The sequence below is a fragment of the Stylophora pistillata genome, chromosome 3, assembly GCF_964205215.1.
Source record: "Stylophora pistillata chromosome 3, jaStyPist1.2, whole genome shotgun sequence".
Taxonomy (NCBI): domain Eukaryota; kingdom Metazoa; phylum Cnidaria; class Anthozoa; order Scleractinia; family Pocilloporidae; genus Stylophora; species Stylophora pistillata.
The window spans coordinates 488708-509014 of NC_142521.1; the positions used below are offsets into that span (position 1 = coordinate 488708).

Below are 20307 nucleotides of genomic sequence, written 5' to 3' on the forward strand. Positions count from 1 at the left end.
TCTTCAGTCTTTGTCAGTCACATTCTAGGCTTGGTTACTAAGCTGCTCACGCATTCGCGCTTCACGTACTCTCTCCTTAAGCATGGATGCAGAGCGCCCAAGCTATAAAAAGTGGAGATTTCAAGCCGAGGGCGAGCCTTCGCGTTCAACTATTTGGCGAAGAAAGAAACTTAAACGAAAAATTCAAAGCCACCAAGAAGATGAGTTGTGTTACAACGAGGTATCACCACATCAACGGGATTCTGAAGATCAAGACAAAACGTGTAATCATCATAGCCGCGGCAGTACGTTCTCATCAGAGCTACAAAGCGAAACAGAAATTTTGGAAAGTATGCAGACGATTCAAAGTGACAGTAGTTTTTCGGACCAATATTGTCTTGGTAAGCGTCCTTTTTATTCTTTCAAGTCACAAGCTGGGAAAACTAAACATTTTTCCACAGTTTTTTACGTAATGGCTTAATTGTTGATCTAGCTTGCAAACCCATAGAATCAATGTCAAAGTTTAAGAATAATCATTATATAGGACTCCAACATTCTTGTATACCTAAAGGATGGCCTAGACTATATCTGCCATTCAGTAATTTTATTTACAATTTTCTTTTGATATCAGATGGCAATAATTCCTTAATTTCTGAAAATGCTGCTGATCACAAATTCGATGAATTTGTCAGCTTGATGCAAGATATACCAGCTAATGAAGAATTTCCTGAAGAGAGTAACGCTGTGCAGGAGGAAGTCCCAGATACCTACATATATGCAGAAGAACTAGCTAGTTTAATTGAGGAAATAGAAGTGGAAAAAGTGGCATCAGGTGTCGAAGAAACAAAAGATGAAAGCATAGAACATGAATTGTTGTATCAAGATAGCAGAATAACAGTTGGAGAAAGTTTAGCTCTTACAATGGCATTCATTATGCGACACAAACTGTCCATGGTTGCCACTAATGATCTCATTATCCTCCTTGAGTTGCACTGTCCCAAGGAAAATAATGCAGTAAAAGGATTGAGCCAATTCAAAGGCCACATCCAATATCTGAAGCATCCTATGAAAAAGCACTTTTGTTGCCCTAATCCAAAATGTCAAGTCTACATATCTGTTGGTAAACCAAAGGATGGTGAGGTTTGTAGGATATGCAGTGGACTTCTATCAGATAAGTCTTTTTTCATTGAGCTTCCAATAGAAGACCAGCTGCATACAATTTTGTCACGTAAGTTATACAATATTCTTTATATTCTTTTGTACACTTCTGTTGTATGCAGTACTCTAAGAACCCAGGGCTCTCTCAAAACTTTGAACTAGTCAGAGAAAAATTTTTTAAGTAGCCAGGGATAACTTGCTGTCTTGTCAAGTGGAAACCCCGAAATGTATTTATATTTTCCCAGAATAGCCTGTGTGCTCAGGACAAGTAGACAGTGATTTATGCCGGTTGCCAGAACTTCTGGAGATCCCTGAGAACCACTGAAGTGCTCTGACAACTTTTGCTATAATTTCAGCTTATGTTGGTGCTGGGAATCTGTTGAGGTGTCATAAAATTGTTTATCACAAGCAATCAGCTTCAACATGATGTTGATGATTGTTTTGCTATCACTACAATATGTAATACAATCTGTAAGCCAAATATATCACGTACATGTAGGTTTGACATAACTTTACTGTTTTTGTCAAACAGGTCCAGGTCAACTTGAAAAATTAAAGTACAGGTTTAAAAGAGAAACTTCTGATGGCAGTTCAATCCAAGATGTCTATGATGGTAATCTGTACAATATGCATTTAGGACCTGGTGGTTTCTCAGCAAGTGCAAGCAATATTTCACTCCTTGGAAACACTGATGGAGTTGCACTTATTCGATCATCAAGTTATGGAGTATGGCCAGTTTTTCTAGTGATCAATGAACTTCCTCCGCTTCAGAGGTGAAAAATAGATTACTTACATTCATACAGTTTTTGGTATATGTACAAGTCATAAGTCTATGTGGCTGTGGTGCAAATGCAGGCAAAGTTGATGCCCTTTTGTTTACTTTCAATGCATGTCATTATTTTAGTACAATATAAGGTTTAAAACAGATTATTTTTATCACTGTCCTTTTACAATTTTATTGACAGGTTCAGCAGGATGAATCGCATTTTTGCAGGACTTTGGTTTGGTAAAGGAAAACCCCATTTTCCAACATTCTTACAGCCAATTGCTATTTCTCTGAGGACTCTATATAATCCAGGTAATAAACACCCAGCACATGGTAGAGGTAGAGTTGTAGCCTTGAAAAATTATGAAACTCTGAAGTAGTTATTATTTTAGGTAAACAACTTCCATCTTAATTGGGTGACAAGAAAACCATACCAGGAGAATGTGAACTAAATTCTCAGAACCAATGTTAGTGAGATTATATGGGTTTACAATAAATAAATCAAGAAAGTACATTTTAAAATATCATTCTCGAGAATTTACTTTTGATTTCTTTTTCTTTTTCTTTTTTTTTTTCAATAAACTTTTTCTCAAAATACATGTATGAGTTGCCAGACTCAGGGTGCGGCTTATCTGTGAGTGCGGCTTATCCTACATAGTGTACAGTAAACAATAATTTGCTATCGGATAATACTTTCAATTCATCACTTAATTTTTGATTTTTTTTTTTTTTTTTTTCAACCACCAAGCTTGAATTCTGGCCACCCTAGCCTACAAGGTTGTGTGAAACAGAGACAAAATTTAATTCCTACATAGGAATGATAAAGTAAAAGTATATATTGCTTTGCAGGATTGCAGGTGTCAGTGGGGGATGGAGATGTGGTCAATGTTAGAGGTATATTGCTCGATGTGACACTGGATTCCCCTGCAAAGGCCTTGTGGCTGCAGATGAAACAGTTTAATGGGTACAGTGGGTGCTCTAAATGTAAAGAGAAAGGCTGTCAGCATGTCATTGGCATTGGAAAGAAGGGCAGAAACAGACAGTGCCACATGTATCCCTACAATGCTTCCTCAAGCAGTGGTCATGGTGAGGTCAGAAGGCATAATGAGGTCAACGAGCAGGCCATCGAGGTGCTGAGGAGGAGGAAGGAAGGTGCCAAAACAGTAAGTAAACACTTGTTAAATTGTTCCAGAGCATGTAACTAACCTTAAAGTTGATGGGACTAGTCTCTTTAGTCATTTTCATGAACAGAGAAACTCTGAAGTTCATATTTTGTTTAAAAACTGACTTCTTTAAATTCATCAGACTGTAGTTGACTACAATTTGCTGGTGATTGGTATTTGCAGCATATAAGAGTCGACTGCACCATGTTGTCAAATGTTGATGAACATGAAAAATTGTATATTGAATTTTCATGTACACCCTAATATTACAGAGGGAATGGTTTCTTTCTCATCTTGAGTGTTTTTTTCATTCTCCTTTATCTCCCCAGAGTTATGATATTGAGGGAGTTCTTGGTTTATCCTGGGCATTTGGAATTCCTACATTTGACATCATCCGTGGTACTGCCATTGATTACATGCATTGTGTGTGTGAAGGTGTAGTGGAACAGTTGTTAAATAGCTGGTTCTCTCAGGACAACAAGGACAAGCTCTATTTCATTGGGAACAGAGTTGAAGAAGTTGACAAAGAATTTCTTTCTATTAAACCTATAAGTGAGGTAACCAGAACACCAAGAAGTATTATGGATAAGAAGGATTGGAAAGGTTAGTAAAGGGCCTCTGGGTTGTGTGTGTTATATATCAGTTTTCATCTCTACAGTTTGTCTCAATGCTGAACAATGTCATTCACTACACCTTGCACTTGAATATACATGAATGGGGTTTCTTTAGGGGGGAATCCACCTAGGCAACTAAAATTAATTCAATTGTGACTCCTTGCATCAGGTTTGAACTTTCTTAAATGAAGAACTTTCAAGAAATTAAACTCGTGTATTTGAAAGAAATGACACACATTTCCTTAAGGTGTAGAATTGTATGGGGTGCCATTACCGCCAAAATTATATTTTTAAAATTATTCAGCCTTTTTTTTCATTAACCACTTACTTTTACGAATTAACCATACTTGCCACAATATTATTTAGCCCATTTCAAAAATTATTCAGCCTTATTTTCATTAACCACTTACTTTTACAAATTAACCATACTTGTCACAATATTATTCAGCCCCTTTTTGAAAATTATTCAGCCTTTTTTTGATGGGGCCTGTTTTAAATTATATCCCAACATAACTTGCAGGATTATAAATATATCCCAGAGTTCCTTTCATGTCCTTTTCGTTGCAATATGGCCGACAGTAGAGGGATCGCGGATGTTGCACGTTTTCTCTCCCAAGCTGCTACCAATTTCATAAGTCTAGCACCACAATCATCACAAGAGCTTCGAGAAACAAATAATACTTCTAATCGAGCTCAAGCTGAGTTGAAACGAGCGTTTTCTCCGTACCAAAAAGTTCACAACGCGCCATCACCAGTTGTAAGCAACACAACTTCACGTGGAACATCAAGTCAAGCAAAACATTTCACCGTCACAAGGGCTGCAAAACAGAGAAAGAAACCAAAGAACTAACAATCAACATGAGGTAGATCAGAAGTAGTGTTAGTTGCTCGAAACTCTTGTGATGCTAGACTTATTAAATTGGTAGCAGCTTGGGAGAGCGAACGTGCAACATCCGCAATCCCTGTACTTTCTGCCATATTGCAACGAAAAGGGTGTGAAAAGAACTCTGGGATATATTTATAATACCGCAAGTTATGTTGGGATATAGTTAAAAACAAGCCCCATGATAAAAAGGCTGAATAATTTTCAAAATGGGCTGAATAACATTGTGTCAAGCATGGTTAATTCGTAAAAGTAGGTGGTTAATGAAAATAAGGCTGAATAATTTTTGAAATGGACTAAATAATATTGTGACAAGTATGGTTAATTCGTATAAGTAAGTGGTTAATGAAAAAGAGGCTGAATAATTTTAAAAATATAATTTTGGCGGTAATGGCACCCCATAGAATTGTACACTGATTTGATTGAATCTTTGATGCAGTATCTTGTAATCTCTTGATTTTCCTTAGCATCAGAAAAAAGAATTTCCTGCTGTACTATGCCGTGCCACTTCTGATGAAGTACCTGCCAGATATGTATGTTCTTCATCTGATGCTTTTAGTTGGAGGAATATACGGACTGTTGAAAGAAACTATCTCTCTCCAGGAGAGGGAAAGCTCTGCTTCATGCCTTAAGTTATTTTGTGCACAGGCATCTACTCTCTATGGTATGTATTTGTAATATCACAGTTAGGTTGCTCCATTCCATGCATGTTATGATAATCTTTTTGTTCTCAAAATTTGAGAAATCTTGAGCAAATTTCCCTTTGTGAACTTTTTTCTGAGATCTCATGTTGCTTTGTGACTGCTTCATTTTTTATTCTCTCGCTGTCTATCGTTACCTTGGAAATTTAGTTAAGTCGGATGAGTGTTAGACTTGAGTGGGAATATCCTCAAACAGATATCTTTCTACTTAATACACACAAACTTTCATGAGCATGTTTAACAAAAGTTGAATGCCCTTCATAAACAGGTAAAAACAAACGATATAAAAACCCGACGTTTCGGCGACTTCATGACACCATTATCAAGGGTACAAATGAAAATAAAATTAACAAATGCGAGCTCAAGAGTTACAACTAATTCTAAGTAGTTGTAACTCTTGAACTTGCATTTGTTAATTTTATTTTCATTTGTACCCTTGATAATGGCATCATGAAGTCGCCGAAACGTCGGGTTTTTATATCGTTCGTTTTTACCTATCTATGTATTACTAAATCTTTGTTAATATGAATGCCCTTCATATGCTCTTTGCAGGTCCACAGTTTATGACATATAATGTTCATCAACTGTTACATCTGAGAGACTGTGTTGAAGATCTTGGGCCTCTTTGGAGTCATTCTTGTTTTTTCTTTGAAGACCTTAATGGAGATTTCCGTGATTTATTTCATGGTACACAGAATATTGATGGACAGGTACATGTAATTATAATCATTGTTTATATCCGTGCAGATAAGAATGAGAAAATGTTAAGTTAATGAAGTATAATTTTTAACTGGTCAGGAATGTTTTATTTTCTTTAGATTCTGGATGGAGTTTCTGTGATGCAAAAGTTGCCAGAGCTGGCTTCAGAGCTCTCCAGTTTCGAAGCTCAAAACCTGTATTCTCAACTCACCCAAAAAAATCACTACAAAAGGTAAGTTTCAGAATCTGTGCAATTAATACTTTTTATCACAGATAGTACAATCATTAAACAAGAGAGTTACAAGAGAGATATCATTGGGATTTTCTCTTTTTTGAAAAGGAAATGTCTATTACACAAATTGCTCTGAGCAAACCCATATGCATTGATCCTATAAATATAATTACAAGCTTGCAAGAGTTTTAGTAAATATCTGTGCATGATGTAAGGTTGTGGTGTCCATCTAACCCCTTTTTAACACTTAATTATCATTAATTTGATGTTCCAGGTCCAAAACTGAAGAGTTTGAACTGAGGATCTTTGTGATCGGGGCACTGGAAAAAGTTGCCATTAATTCAGAGATCCTGTCTGAAGCAGAATGGAAGGCACTAAGAAGAGAACTACCAAGTTGGGGAAAGGTGTGGTCTTTTAAGCGATGCCAAATCAATGGAACAGTGTATCACAGTGAGCGTTACAAACGAGTAACAGCATGAAATAACTTTACTGTTAGCTTCTCTGGAAAAGGCAGTCAGAATATGGCTGTGTCCTTAATTATGTAAAGGTTCAAGAAAAGTGCCATCAAGCATCTTGTAGAAATGCAAAGTGTAACCGCCAGTTGGAATGCAGCTACTTTGCACTACTTTGAATTCTGGATAAGTACCAAAACCAACTACCAAGTCTAAAAGGAAGAGTTGTGGTTTGTCATATCCTTAAGGTCGAATGGACAACAAAGGTTGTTGCTATTTCTCTGAGGTGTATTGAGGGAAAGTATATGATGGTGTCAACTTCGAATGGAATTTTTGTTTGTCGTTTGGCAAACAGAATAGAATGAGACTGATTGTTTGAGGATAATATTAACTGTCCTTGTCTGTTACTCTTAGACATCAAGCTGTTACCAGAACAGGAAAGAGAATAAAGTAAGATATTAAAAATTGTTTGTTGAACATGAAGTTGTGCTGAAAATGAAGGGTTAATTTCTTTTGTTTTATCCCCTTGATGTGAATTCAACATTGAATTAATCTACTGGTAATTGGTAAATTTGCCTTGTCCAAATCAGCAAAACAGTTATTTTTCAAATTTTTTTCTTTTTTTTTTTTTTTATGCAATTACGGCAAATGTATAAACAAATTTCATTTCAACTTCTTATGTCCCCATAGAGCAAGATATCTTACCTATGGTGAAGATTTCAAAGGGGAATTGTTTACCTCTAAAGCTTAACTTGGAACTAGTTTGTAGAACACTCATCTATACTATAATGGCAAAGTTTACGTCCTTTTTGTTAATTTAAGTTGAAGTTTCAACTCAAATTAATTAACGATGACCTCACTGACTAGTGACCAGGGATATTTTCAATTCAATCCCTGTGATTTTTGTTATTTTAGGAGAATAGCAAAGGATTTTTCTAAACCTTTGGTATATATGATAACACCTTTGCTTGTGAGTACTTGTAGCTACTGTTGCATTTGATAGACTTCTTTTTGTTATGTATACAAAAGAGGGAGATTTTTCGTGACCTTGTGAAATTCATTTGGATGCTTTTACCTCTTAGACATGGTACACAACTGTCCGTGTTTACTGGTATCCCCAATTACTGTGGCACTAAGTGACTCAAAGTTTATCTGCTCCTTTACATGGAATGCGAAAACAAGGAACTAGAACATGGCTGCCAGAACAGGGGATTACAGAACAGGGAACTAGAACATGGATGCCAGAACAGGGAACTACTGTAAGACATGGGATGTCATAACAGGGAACTAGAACATGGGATGCCAGAGCAGGGAACTTAATAAATCTACAAGTAGATTTCTCTTTATTTTGTTATTTCCTTTTTGTCTGTTAGGAAAACAAAGGAGATCTGGTGAAGCTTGCAGAACGTCTTTCCTCCTTGTCACTTGATGACTCTTCAACTAATACTTCTCACCAAAAACTGGCCACCCTGATCAAGACTCGAAACATCATGAAGTTTTCCTTGTGTGCAACTGAGAGATACAAACAAGGTCTCTTCACTCCTGAAGAAATTTCCCTATTGCAGAACATGCTTAAAGGTACATTATAGTTATTTTACAAGCAATAGCGAGCTTTCAGCTGTGTTATGCAGCCAAACCAGCTTCAAAGAAAGTGTTTAACTGTTCCACTTTCTCAGGATTGGTTTGTAGAACAATGTGACTCTTATAACAGGAGAATATTTTTTTCTAGCGAAATGTAATTGTCACTAATTTAACATAACTCTTTAAGCAAAATGACTTTGTCAAAAACTTTTTGTTACCAGACCACATCATTTGACTCTTCCCAATTCTTCAGCTCATGCTACACATAGATGATTACATTTGCCATAAATTTTTAGTTCCTTTGACAAGTAGAACTGAAATTTAATTTATTACGTTGAGCAAATAATGAATTTGGCAATAGTCCTATAGTGTGATATTGACAAGGTAAGAAATTAGAATTATTGTTTTCTAGAGTGGACTGTTTGCACTTTGGAAACCTTCACACATCCAGTAAGCAAGGACAGAGAACTGCTGATCTGCAGGATAAGGGCTGACTGTGATCCTGCTGTGGTTAAGATTAACACAACATCTGGAGAAGCACAGAACAAGGATTGCACTGTATGTCGATGTGTTTGTAACAACTTGGTTATATTGCGGTTACTCTGTTGTTGTATTTAGGGAGAGTGGACCTCAAACCTCTACGTTGGAGGAGGTAGTAGCTTACAGTCAGTTGAGATTCTGTAGTGCAGGTGTAAGCTTTGTCCAAGGTCACCATGAGGGGTTTTTGGGTAAAACACTGAATTCTCACAATACCTCTTTATTCTAGAAGATCACTAGAAATACATCTGAGCAAACTGTCTGGATATCTGACAAAACAGTGGGGGTAACCTGAGCTTACTAGTAGATAATTTCTCATTTAACCACTAGAAAGTCTGTAAGTAATGTTAAAAGCACAAGAACTGGGTTGGTGTAGTAAATTAACCTAATTAACTATTGACTGAAACAATTTATTTTGTAAAGGGAGACAAAATTGTTATGGATCTTTCAAAGCTGTTCCAGTCTAGTGTATTGGAGGAATTTATAGACATAATGAATGACAGCATCAAAAGCATGAATATTAACAACACAACCGAGTGGTGGACACTAAGGACAAGGCTTGACAGGAGAATGAAGGTGATCAGCATTTCAACTCTCACGAGCGATGAATGTGTATCCTCTCCTATGACATGACTGAAAGTCTAAATTGTAATAATTATGGTCATTTCTTTAGAACCTTTTGGAGAAACTTGAAGGTTCTTGGCTTGGAAGATGGAGAGGAGTTCCTCTTGGTCAGCCTATTGATGAAGAGTAATGTGAATCAATAGCATCCTTAGCCAGAGAGTTGGAAGAGAAAGTTTCAATCCTGTGTGGATGCCGATTTGATAATTATTTGCTTGAAGTATGTTGTGCATGAATCAATCAGAGTTTCCCGAGTTATAAGGATGGCAGATTGTATGAAAAATGTTTTGTCCATCAATCTTTGTTATGATTTGTGTGCCATCTTCTTTGGTGCTTGACCCAAAGATGACAATTGAAGTAGCAAAACCTTGCATAGTAACCGAATGGAAACTAGGGATGGTTGAGTGGCAAGAGCACTCACCTCCCTGCTGTTCCACAGGTTCAATTCCCAGACCTGGTGTCATATGTGGTATGTGGGTCGGTATGTCCTTGCTCCAAGGGTTTTTATACAGGTTCCTTGGTTTTCCTCCCTCCACAAAAACCAACATTTCAACGTTTCACTTTAAACCAGTGGACAAGAAGAACCACCTCATGGAATGCCGCCAGCTAAATCCCATTGTCATTATTAATATTTTTATTAGTAAGTGTCCTTTGTTTGTTGTAGGTCCTCATAGATTCGTCATTTTGCTTGTCAAGAAAAGAAACTGCTGAAGCACTGATTGAAATTACTGCCATGGATGCTACCTTACCTTCTTTTGAAAAAGTAAGAACAAGAAAATTTTTGTTCCAATAAAAGAATTCATAATCAAGTGTCTAAAGTAAGTTGGAATTTCACTGCTTTTGTCAAAGCATAGGGCTAACTCTTCACTCTAATGAAGGGCTAAAGTCAGATTTAGCAACTACTTACATTAACTAAATTGTAATTTAGTCCACTTGTGTTTGCTAGACATAGCAACCCTCTGGTTTTTTTCTTCTCAACCTCTATTGCAATAAGCTGTTGTGATTATTTTTGTTTTGATTATTTGGTGTTTGATAAAATTGCACTCTATTGGTTTATCATCGTCAATTGCCTTTGAGACGTACACAAAATAATAAAACTGCGAGCTCCACTTTTAGGCGTGGCTAGATCGATATATTAAGTCGTAAGGACTTTACACACCTTGACAGGTTGTAACATGTCGAAATTTATCCTTTATCAGTACCATGACTTATCCTATAGCCCTTTAGAGTAGCTTAGAAGTTGACAAGAATAATTGTGAAGAAAAGACTAAGCTCTTTTACAATATTGTTTAATCGTGACAGTATTTGGTTGTGACAGTCGGCACCCTCGATTAGTCCTTTATCACTGCAATAAGCTCCCAACATTCCTCACCCTAACCCTCTTCAAATAAGCACCCACTTTGCTTAAGCCACGCAAGTTCTAAAAATTTGATAAAGCTTCCAGCGGCTCGTTTTCTCGAAAGGCTCGTTAACTTTTAGGTCGAAATCAACTTTTCAAATCGAACTAATATGCAAGTAACACCTTGTACAGACGTCCGTACAGTTATAAGTCACAATTTTTCGGCTTTATATGTTACTACCATTTTTATGATGACGTGCTTCGCTGCGAGCTCCGCTATAAAGACTAACGAGCGTGGGTCCTGACCAACAAGCGACTCCATTTTGTTGCATTAACGGACAATTTTTTCACGTAAGATAAAAAGCTATCGAAACTTTTATAATAATAATATTAATAATAATAATAATGATAATAACAATATATTATTATCAATATAATTAGTGGACAAGGCGCGCAAGACGGTAACACTACTGGAGATGAGCTGCCCATGGACCACAAAGACGAGGAGAAGATCATGAAGTACGCCCGCTTCTTCTAGAGCTCAAGAGACAGTACCCGGGTTTTAATATCGTTCAGTACAACATAATCATCGATATCCTGGGAGGGTACTCGAAAGACCTCAAGAAGAGCGTCAGGGAGCTTGTTGGATCAGAAAGGAGTACAGCAGTGTTAGGTAGAATGCAGAAGTCTGTAGTCAGCAGTTCACTCAAGATCTTTGAAAGTCATGAGTTGAAGACTTCATCATAGCCATATGTTATTTTGTTGAGTTTTTAAGACATTAGGAACTAGCCACTAGGGCTTTTTTTTTTAGAAGTTTTTTTTTTTTATCATTTTCTATAAGTTTTTCTTTTTTTGGGGGGGGGGGGTACATATGTAAATTCTAAACTTGTTAGCTGGCCACGTCCTAGGCGCCCAGCTTTCGTGTATATGAGTTCTGGCATCCAGACGTTTTAACTGCCACATAATATATATATATATACGTATTTTATTATTTCATGTTTTTTATTTATTTCTTTATTTACGTTCTCAAAGTTTAGGAAGATTTTAATCCTACGTGCACCCTGGGTTATGTTTATCGCCCCAGTCCCCAGTCTTTGTATGATCTTATGGCAAACATAACTTTTTAAAACTGTCGGATATTAATAACATTTTATTCAACTACATATCTGCTCAAACCTATGATACACGCAACAGATTTGAAAAAGTGAACCGCGAGGCTATACCTATGAAAGGTCCCCTAACTAAACTGTAAAAACACGGATAAAAAATCATTAGTGCAGGAGAAAAATGACATCATAAGGAATAATATTTTGATGAAATTTTATACAACAACAATAACAACTTTATTAGGTACTTGCATAAGTAGTACATGGCATTATCTAAGTAAGAATAAATATTTAACATCAATTCGTCTTTAACAGAACTTCTTGTCTGATATTCATTATTTGGAATATAAAAGCAGAAATGAGTCTACAATAAATGATGACAATAAATGTTGTTTTCCACACAATGGCAAGTGGGATTCATAGTTAAATCAGGCAAGGTCATAACATGCAGATACTAAGCAAAGTGGCAGCTACGTAGAAACGCGAGCTGAGTAATAATAAGAATCATTGCCACCAAAACTATTTGATTATTTGGTGCACTGCTCCTTCCCAACAGTGTCCAGGAAACAGGTTCTTCCACTTGAAGTGTCTAAAGTTGACGAGAGTCCCAAAAGAGGATCCATGGTGAGTGCAGTGGAAGGGGATAAGAGAGATGGATTTATCTCAAGATTGCACTTTAAACCCGTGAATACCGATCACATACCAATTCACCAAAATTATCTCTAAATTACCACAGAACAAGTAGATTAAGGCATTCTTTTCTCTTGTATGATTACTTCATTCATCCACACAACCTTTTCTCCTAACTATCTATTGATAATCACTGTTTGTCATGTTTGAGAATGAAGGGAAACTGGGCTATTAGCAATATAGTAGTTTGGTTCCTTCATTAGCTTTCAATTTGCCTCATCTTTACAGAGCTTTCTTATTAAACTGGTTGTCAAAAGACATGTTTTAAGGAAAAGGCAAAGTGTAATGAGGTTTGCATAATATAGAAGTGAATATACATGTTGAATCACATATGATTACAGAAACGGGAAAGCCAAACAAAGGTCTGCTCTGCTGCCATAGTGTTAACATTTGGTAACTCCTCCTTCAGTTGGGCTGGATTGTACTTTGTCTTGCACTGTGGATCTCTATAGTTCTTGAGGTGCAAACTATCTATGAGTTTGTTTATTCCAGACCACATTTTGTCAAATGGTGGTGGTTAAGTGGCAATGGTTTGGACGCAGCTTTCATGCCATCAACGTGACACATGTTGTATGCCAAGTATATATCCCCCCAAGAAGATGGTGATAAGGCCTTCAAAACGATTAAGAGCCAATTAATTATTATCAAAAATGCTTGTGATGGACTCTCCGACCTGTTGGCATGAAATAAATATATAACCCTTCATAAGAAAACATTAAATAAAATTGATACCTCTGGTTTAACTTAATGGAGAGTCTAGCATATTAGATAACAAAATTCTCATGACTCATTTCAATAATCATAGGCATGGCTAAACCTACACTGAGGTCCAATTTTACATGTTTAACTGTATAAGTACAGGTAAGAGAAATGTACACCTGAGTTAAAGTACATAAAATGCAAACTCTGCTTGACTGGCTCAAAGATGAATCAAATCAACTCTGCAAATTAAGTCAAAGCAGTAGCAACATTTTTAATGTGATACTGTTTGCGTCTATTTATCTTTAACTTGACAATCGATCTGCACCTGCAAAAGGTGATATTATCATTAAAAAGAAAATTGTCCGGGGAAACATGACTTAAATCATACATATATATGTAAGCGGAAAGTGCAACATTTCAAAACAGCTATATATATATAGTGAAAGAAGATTAACCAAGGTTCAGGAAAAGGGGATTCCATTTGTCAATAAATCCACTGCCTCGAACAATAAAAAAATGTCCACGGGACCATTTCTGCAGGCGTTTTTTTTCACCAGTTTCTTTATTACAAGATGTTGGTGTTTCCTCTGCACAGTCAGCTAGTAATGCAGCCGAGGTAGGTTGAGATAAAATCTCTTCATTTCCTGTTGTGTGAGCGAGAAAAAATGAGTTTTTTTTCTTTTGGCACTTCAAATGTAACTAAAAGCTAATGAAACATGGTATGGTAGCATATCACAAAAAGGCAAACCTATTTATACGATTTCAAAACCATTATGCAGCCCTTAACCTACAATGTGGAATATGTTTGACATCAACAGGCTCAGGGAGAAGTCAAAGATAACAGGAGTCGTGCACTTAAAAACGACACACTAAAAACAAAATTTTTTCAATTAAAGCTGCATTGCTTTCAAACTTGTCATGGGTGATGCCTTTACAATTTCAGAAACATTTCAGCTGTACAAAAAGTTAAATATGCACAATTGGAAATGAATAGGCAAACTTATGGAGGGCCTAGGGGATAGGTTTACCTTGGGATAACACTGCTGATTGACCTACAGGTGTACTTGCAGTATCCAAAATGGAGTCTACCACAGATTCTACCTTTTTAGTTTCATCAGTGGTTAGGGTGATATTGTCGGCAACTGAGAAGTAAAAAATACGAATAAGTATATGAATAAGTGAGTGCTCGCATTTTAACTGGAAGGAAGTAGTGCTAAAAAGCACTGCCCAGAATTGAAATTGCATACAGCAATTACCAGACATGAGTGAAATAACATGTACTGACCAATATCAACATGACCCTCTAGCTAAGAAGATTGCTCACACAAATACTTTGGGAAACCTTCAACTTGAGTCATCTGATACTCAACCTCTTCTATCAGTTAGCAAGTGCAATTATTTGCACTGTCTGGCAACCCACATATCAAAAGGGTAACATGTCGGATCTTTTATCGAAACATATTTTTGATTTTTCATTTGGTATAGCAGGAAAAGATGAAAATGGTTGCACAAGAAAATTAAGGAACATCTATTCATCCTTCATGCGAAGTTGATGACATGAAGAAATGAATCGTAAACATCCGAATGTAAATCACCACTTACCTTCAACAGCACTTGCATCCTAAAACACCACAATGTTTTAAAAAGCCTCTAATATCAGAAGGAATACTTGGATGCCTGGAGGAAAGAAAATCTAAATGTTCCTGGCAAAATGCCATTCCATGGACATGGGCGGCAGTGCAGACATCAGGATAATTTACCAGGGGAAGTCCATTGATAACATTCTAATGAAAAAATGTTAAAAAAAAAGGAGATTCGACAGTAATGACCAAATGATTATTATCAAATTGTCAAATGTTTTAAAAAGTGTGCCATTCTCAAATATAAGGGCTCCATAGCGAACATAACTGAGATCACATTCAGTGGAAGCACATTCATAATATCAGAATCCATTAGAGTCCAAACTGATTCATCCAAACCCTGACCCCATCAGATTTTTTTCACACTGGTCCTTCAAAATTTTATGCATCTATGAAATTTATTGTTATTTTTAAATAGCAACAAAACAAATGCAGTTCAATAAGAAAGTGAACATAGTAATTTACAACAAATTTTAAACTATGAATGTGATGTATTTTCTTTTAAAAGAAAAGTGAAAAAGCTTAAAGAAGAGAAAAAAATATGATAATCAAATCCCCAGAGAGTAATGTAAAACACTTTTTGTTGACCTTTCTCAAAAATATTGAAGGTGGATGAGTGAAAACAAGGATTTCAACTCTTAATGATATGAATCAGAAAATAAACATTAGGGCTTGCACCTTTCTCTTCATCATACAATGTGCGAACATCAACTTCCACTACCTGTCTGCAACCCAAAGCTTACCACATCCTTTCAAAATAATAATGAAAGAGTCATTCCTAATCACAGATTGTATTTATAAATGACTTAGAAAATCCTCCAATCCAATCTGCTATTGGCTCCTCTGGTTTCAGCATTAATAGGAAACTACATTTCATGCAAAATAAAGGTTTGGGAAAAAAACAACTGCAAAAAGAGGGAACAGTTTACATTGCCATTCATCACCTCTAGCATTACAGTCTTCAGTGCAGTCTCCACGAGGATGTGAATAATCTGCCTGGGCTCTAAGCTTGTCAATGTGAGCCATGATTGCCTCTCTGTCAGCATCAACAAACATCATCCAGAACATGTCAAGTGCCTTTCTTTCTCTTAGTTCAGCTTCCAGCTCTCCATTCCAGAAAGCATTTGTCACTCTTTTCTCACTTAATCCTGAGGAGAAGAAACACATCTTAATTTTTACAAAGGATTTACAAAATAAAGATACAAAAAGCTTCCTTCTTGAATTTTGGATCTAAAACGAAACTATAGACCCGAAATGGCTGCTAGATTCATATTCTTTTCAGTATTAGTCGGTTTCCTTTTTTTTGCTTTTTTTATAGGGCGTCCTCGGCCACGGTCAGTGCAATGGCCAAACAACTATACTTAACAAAGCCGAAGTGCAATGGTTTTGCCAAGTAACGCCTGAAGGAGGGTACAACAGTACACCAAATTCGCCCAGGAATTCAACTTGGCCCCCCGAGGATTGTAGTGTATTAAACAAATAATAGCACGAATTGTACGTGGTAACTGCAGGGATAAACACCACAAGTGATATTTCAAAATATAAATGTGTAAACTTGTATTTGCAGAACTAGTTTTCCTCTTTAACAAGTGCAGTCATAGGGGCTTCGTCCACCGGGAGCAGTTCTCGACCACAAGAGTGAGGACAGTGAGCAAGATTGCGAATAAACAACGCGTTATTACCACTCATTGTGGTTTCAAATTATCTTTAAAAGCCCACGTTAGAAAAAGAAGCTTTTGATCACCTAGTTTTTCCCTTAATGTAGTCAAGCGGGGCTTTTTCTAATGCTAATTAATTCAAGTACTTTACATTCATTATCTTCACGAAAACTATGAGCGCCTTTTAGTTTTGGTGGCCATCTGCAGGGTGGCCGACACAACTGCGAGAAATTAATGAGATATTTAGGAGAGAATTTAAATCACAAATAAAAGAGGCCAAATAAAGTTTACATTTCAAAGATAGCTTTATCACTCGACCTTAATTATGGAAAGAAATGGCCGATTTGGGCCTTATATACAAATAAAATTTAAACTATATTCCAATAGCCGTAATGCGCCACCTACCTTCGCGTCCCCTCGACCTGCTCAAATTATAGAGTAGCTGTAAACTCCAAACTCGACAGGACGAAAAATAACAGTTACCTTTTGGAAATAATTGCTTTTATTTATATTCATGGGCCCCATACTGGAATGGTACCACTTACCTGAATTAAGTCCATGGACTTCGTTAAAGGCGACTGCAAAGCCACTAAACGAGACCTAAGAACGACAACTTCCAAATTAAAAAACAAAGTCAACTAAAAGGAGTTGTGTCCAATAATTATCAACAAAAACAATAATAAATAACAGATTATAGAGAAAGACTTACGTTCACAAAAACAAGGTAACGAACAAATGGTTAACCGGCTGTACATTTAGATGGTAACGAACAGAGGTGTACATTTCGAGATTTAATTCAGTTTCACGCGGGGTCACGCTAATGCTCGCGAAAATTTAAACGACTATTGACTGGCAATTCAACAGTATTAAACGGCTCTATGTGCAAAAAGGAATTATAACAAAATTTCCGGAAACATTCAACAAGAACTTACGCAAAGGAAATTTGCCATTTTAAAAGAGACTTGTCCACAAAACACACATCCGAAACTTCAACAGCACTCCTTTCTTCTCCGGACAAATGCCATCCCATCCGTGGATTTATACCATGCCAGATATATTTTTCGTGCAACCCAGCCTAATCCAGGTGAAATACAATCATACAATAGCTAAAGCGACGCTAAACGAGGCTTTTATACGCGCACAACGTAACCACATCCGTAACTAAAAAAATTCGCAACAAAGAAATCAAAGTACTTCGTAAACAAATTCGACTTAGGCTAAATGAATCCTTTGAGTATCCTTAAAAGTCAGTCTGATGAATGAGTCAAGTTCAGTCAATCGTTTGAGTATCCTTAACAGTCTGACGAGTGAGTCAAGCCCAGTCTACCCTCTGTTGTGACGGCTGTGACGGCTGTGACGGCTGTGACGGCGTCACACGCTCAAAGAACGAAATCGTACAGAATATATCGGGCATCAGATGTCGAAGTATGCACTCGATATTACGCTTATTTTCGGTTGTTTTTATGTGTTTGATATCACTAAAACGGAAATTCATACTTGGAAAGGGTGAAAAAATAACATAGAATGGGGTAATTCAAGATTTAATGAGATTTTGAAGTTATAAGCATATAAGATGCAATGAATATATGAAGTTCATATATTTTGCACTGCGGTATTAGATACGTATGATGTGCGATCCTCGCAGTAGATAGCGCTATTTATGCAATAGCGAAAATCAGACCTGAAAAAGAAAATCAGGCCTGTACGGGACTCGAACCTCTGACCTCTGCGATACTAGTGCAGCGCTCTACCAGTTGAGGTAGATTCCACAAGTCTCTCTTTGCAGCAATAGAGCTGTGAATTTGACATGTTAACAACTATTATTATAATTGTTATTTTATTTTTTATTTTTATTATTACTTACCTGGTTAGTAATTACCTTTTGACTAGATCAACACAAACATCAGCTTCCATAGCTTTTGACGAGCCTTCCCAGTTGAGCCTGCAGTTGTGCATGCGAGAGTTTTTCGACTGTCTGTTGGCAGTTTCACTTGTTGCACACCTTTACAAAAGACATTATGAGTAAAGGTCCTGGGTAACACTTTCAAGAGGAGACAAATATGGGTGCTGTCATATGTTGAATGATTCTGTACTTTTTTGGTCAAATTGAAAAAAAAAAACATCGCTCTTGTTGTTTACAACAAGGTGCTAGTAGACAAAATATATTTCTATACATTACTTCTTTGACCTTGAACCATAGCAAATCACCTTGCCAGTTTTTAGGCCAACCATGGAGCCAACACCTAGTGGTGAAAGTAAGGATATATTTTATTTATTTATTAATTATTTAGTTCATTAACTTTGACCATTGGCTGACACCAAAACTGTCAGTAAGCTAAAGAACAATCCAGAGAAAAAAACAGCAGCTTTCTAAGAAAATGCATAACCAAATGCACCCTTTTTAATTCTTTCAGACGTTGAATTTGCAGTGTACCTCTCAGGCTGTTGTGGGCTTTTCCCCTTTTTTGCCATCCCATGTCATATGACGCTCCTATCTCCACATTTTCCTTTTCACTATCATCTTTCCACATGTTTCTTTCGCTTTCCAAACTTTTCAGACATGATTCCTTGGCCAACTTTTCAACTTGGAGCCCCACTTCCCTCTCGCGAGCCTTCAGCGTGGACTCTCCAAGTGATGGTATATTGATGGATGATAACTACTCGTTTACGTGGGTAGGATCTATGCCTGCGTGTAGCATCCCTGTAAATATTTCGATTCAACTTATTAACAAATTGGCTAGATGTTAAATGGATGCTGTGATGGTGGAAAACAAGATTTTTAGCCACGTTTAATGTAAATAAACCTGCAGCGAGCTTCGTGTTTACATCAAAGATTGGTCTCCCTCGCGTTGTTCCGGTGCTACGGTGGGTCTTGTTTGTACGACAGGTATTTGTCTCTCCACACTCAGAGTTTGAAGAGGATATGTACAGTAGTGATCCTAACCCAGACACCGGTTCTTTTATGCAGTCGAAGAGCTGTAGAGCTGCCTCACAGGGGGACATTGAATTCCACAACTCGACGGCCGCGAAGTGGAAATCCACTGCAGACTTCCGGATCACGCACATTCTTTTCATTTTCTTGTCTTACCAGAGCATTACCAGAAGCTTTCAGCCGATTTGCGGCATTCTTATTGCAAATAAAAGCTTTCGCTCTGCAAAAGCGGCCCTTGTTTGTTTTTCTCACGCTAGCATGAAGAACGGCCGCCATCTTGGATGTCGCAATGTTATGCGCAGAAAAGGTTGCGCAGTGCAAAACAAGGGAATCGCCTTAAGGTAATTCCCTTGAAATTGCTCTACTATCAAACGTTTTTTGAAACTTGGTATGATTAACATTCATGATATAAACATTAAAAAAATGTAAAAAAAAAATGGGGTCACCGTGCTTGTTTATGCGTCGGCAGGCTAATAAAATGGGCTATTTTTATTGGTTGTGCGTTAAAAATTCGAATCACCTTCCAACTGAATTTAGCCTTGGTTACTTGAAAGAAACAAAATTTTATTTTGAAATTGAAGGTTCCTTTATCAAAATAAGCGGTATTGCTTCATTTTAGCTGTTTTTGATTGCTCGGTTGTGGGGATTTTTCCCTTTTTCGGACAGTTCCGTGGTTAGCATGAAGTCCTCGCCTTGGCCAAAATACACGAAGTACGGAACTATTTTCCAAAAAAAAAATGTTCTACCGTCAAACTTCTTTTATTCTTCAAATATGTTCTTTATTAGATTGTTCATAGCAAAAACCTGAAAAAAAAATCGGGTGTCACCGTGCTTGTTTCCTCACAAACTGCCGT

The 20307-nt window shown here is 37.0% G+C and overlaps 2 protein-coding genes and 1 pseudogene across 9 annotated transcripts; 2 read left to right on the forward strand and 1 right to left on the reverse strand.

Moving 5' to 3' along the window:
- Window positions 1-36: 36 nt before the first annotated feature.
- On the forward strand, window positions 37-8132 carry LOC148733993 (uncharacterized; annotated as a pseudogene).
- Window positions 8091-12235, forward strand: LOC148733994 (uncharacterized). The gene is made up of 6 exons (XM_088753190.1): window positions 8091-8225; window positions 8641-8786; window positions 9189-9341; window positions 9439-9606; window positions 10051-10149; window positions 11167-12235. Exons 1-4 carry the CDS (start codon window positions 8138-8140, stop codon window positions 9517-9519), a joined length of 468 nt encoding a protein of 155 aa, XP_088609316.1. The 5' UTR covers window positions 8091-8137; the 3' UTR covers window positions 9520-9606; window positions 10051-10149; window positions 11167-12235.
- Window positions 12045-19735, reverse strand: LOC148733995 (uncharacterized). Of its 8 annotated transcripts, none has more exons than XM_088753198.1 (10): window positions 19326-19735; window positions 18956-19222; window positions 18701-18764; window positions 18401-18523; window positions 17067-17121; window positions 15542-16011; window positions 14826-15007; window positions 14252-14365; window positions 13679-13867; window positions 12045-13194 (listed from the first exon to the last, which is right to left on the reverse strand). In XM_088753198.1, the coding sequence occupies exons 2-6, from the start codon at window positions 19050-19052 to the stop codon at window positions 16006-16008; spliced, it is 345 nt and encodes a 114-aa protein (XP_088609324.1). In that variant the 5' UTR covers window positions 19053-19222; window positions 19326-19735; the 3' UTR covers window positions 12045-13194; window positions 13679-13867; window positions 14252-14365; window positions 14826-15007; window positions 15542-16005. The 8 variants fall into 8 exon arrangements, with proteins under 8 accessions (XP_088609324.1, XP_088609326.1, XP_088609328.1 ...); XM_088753200.1 differs by adding an exon at window positions 17454-17596 and having other exon boundaries at window positions 18956-19735; XM_088753202.1 differs by adding an exon at window positions 17454-17596 and having other exon boundaries at window positions 17067-17134; window positions 18956-19735.
- Between the last annotated feature and the right edge of the window lie 572 nt (window positions 19736-20307).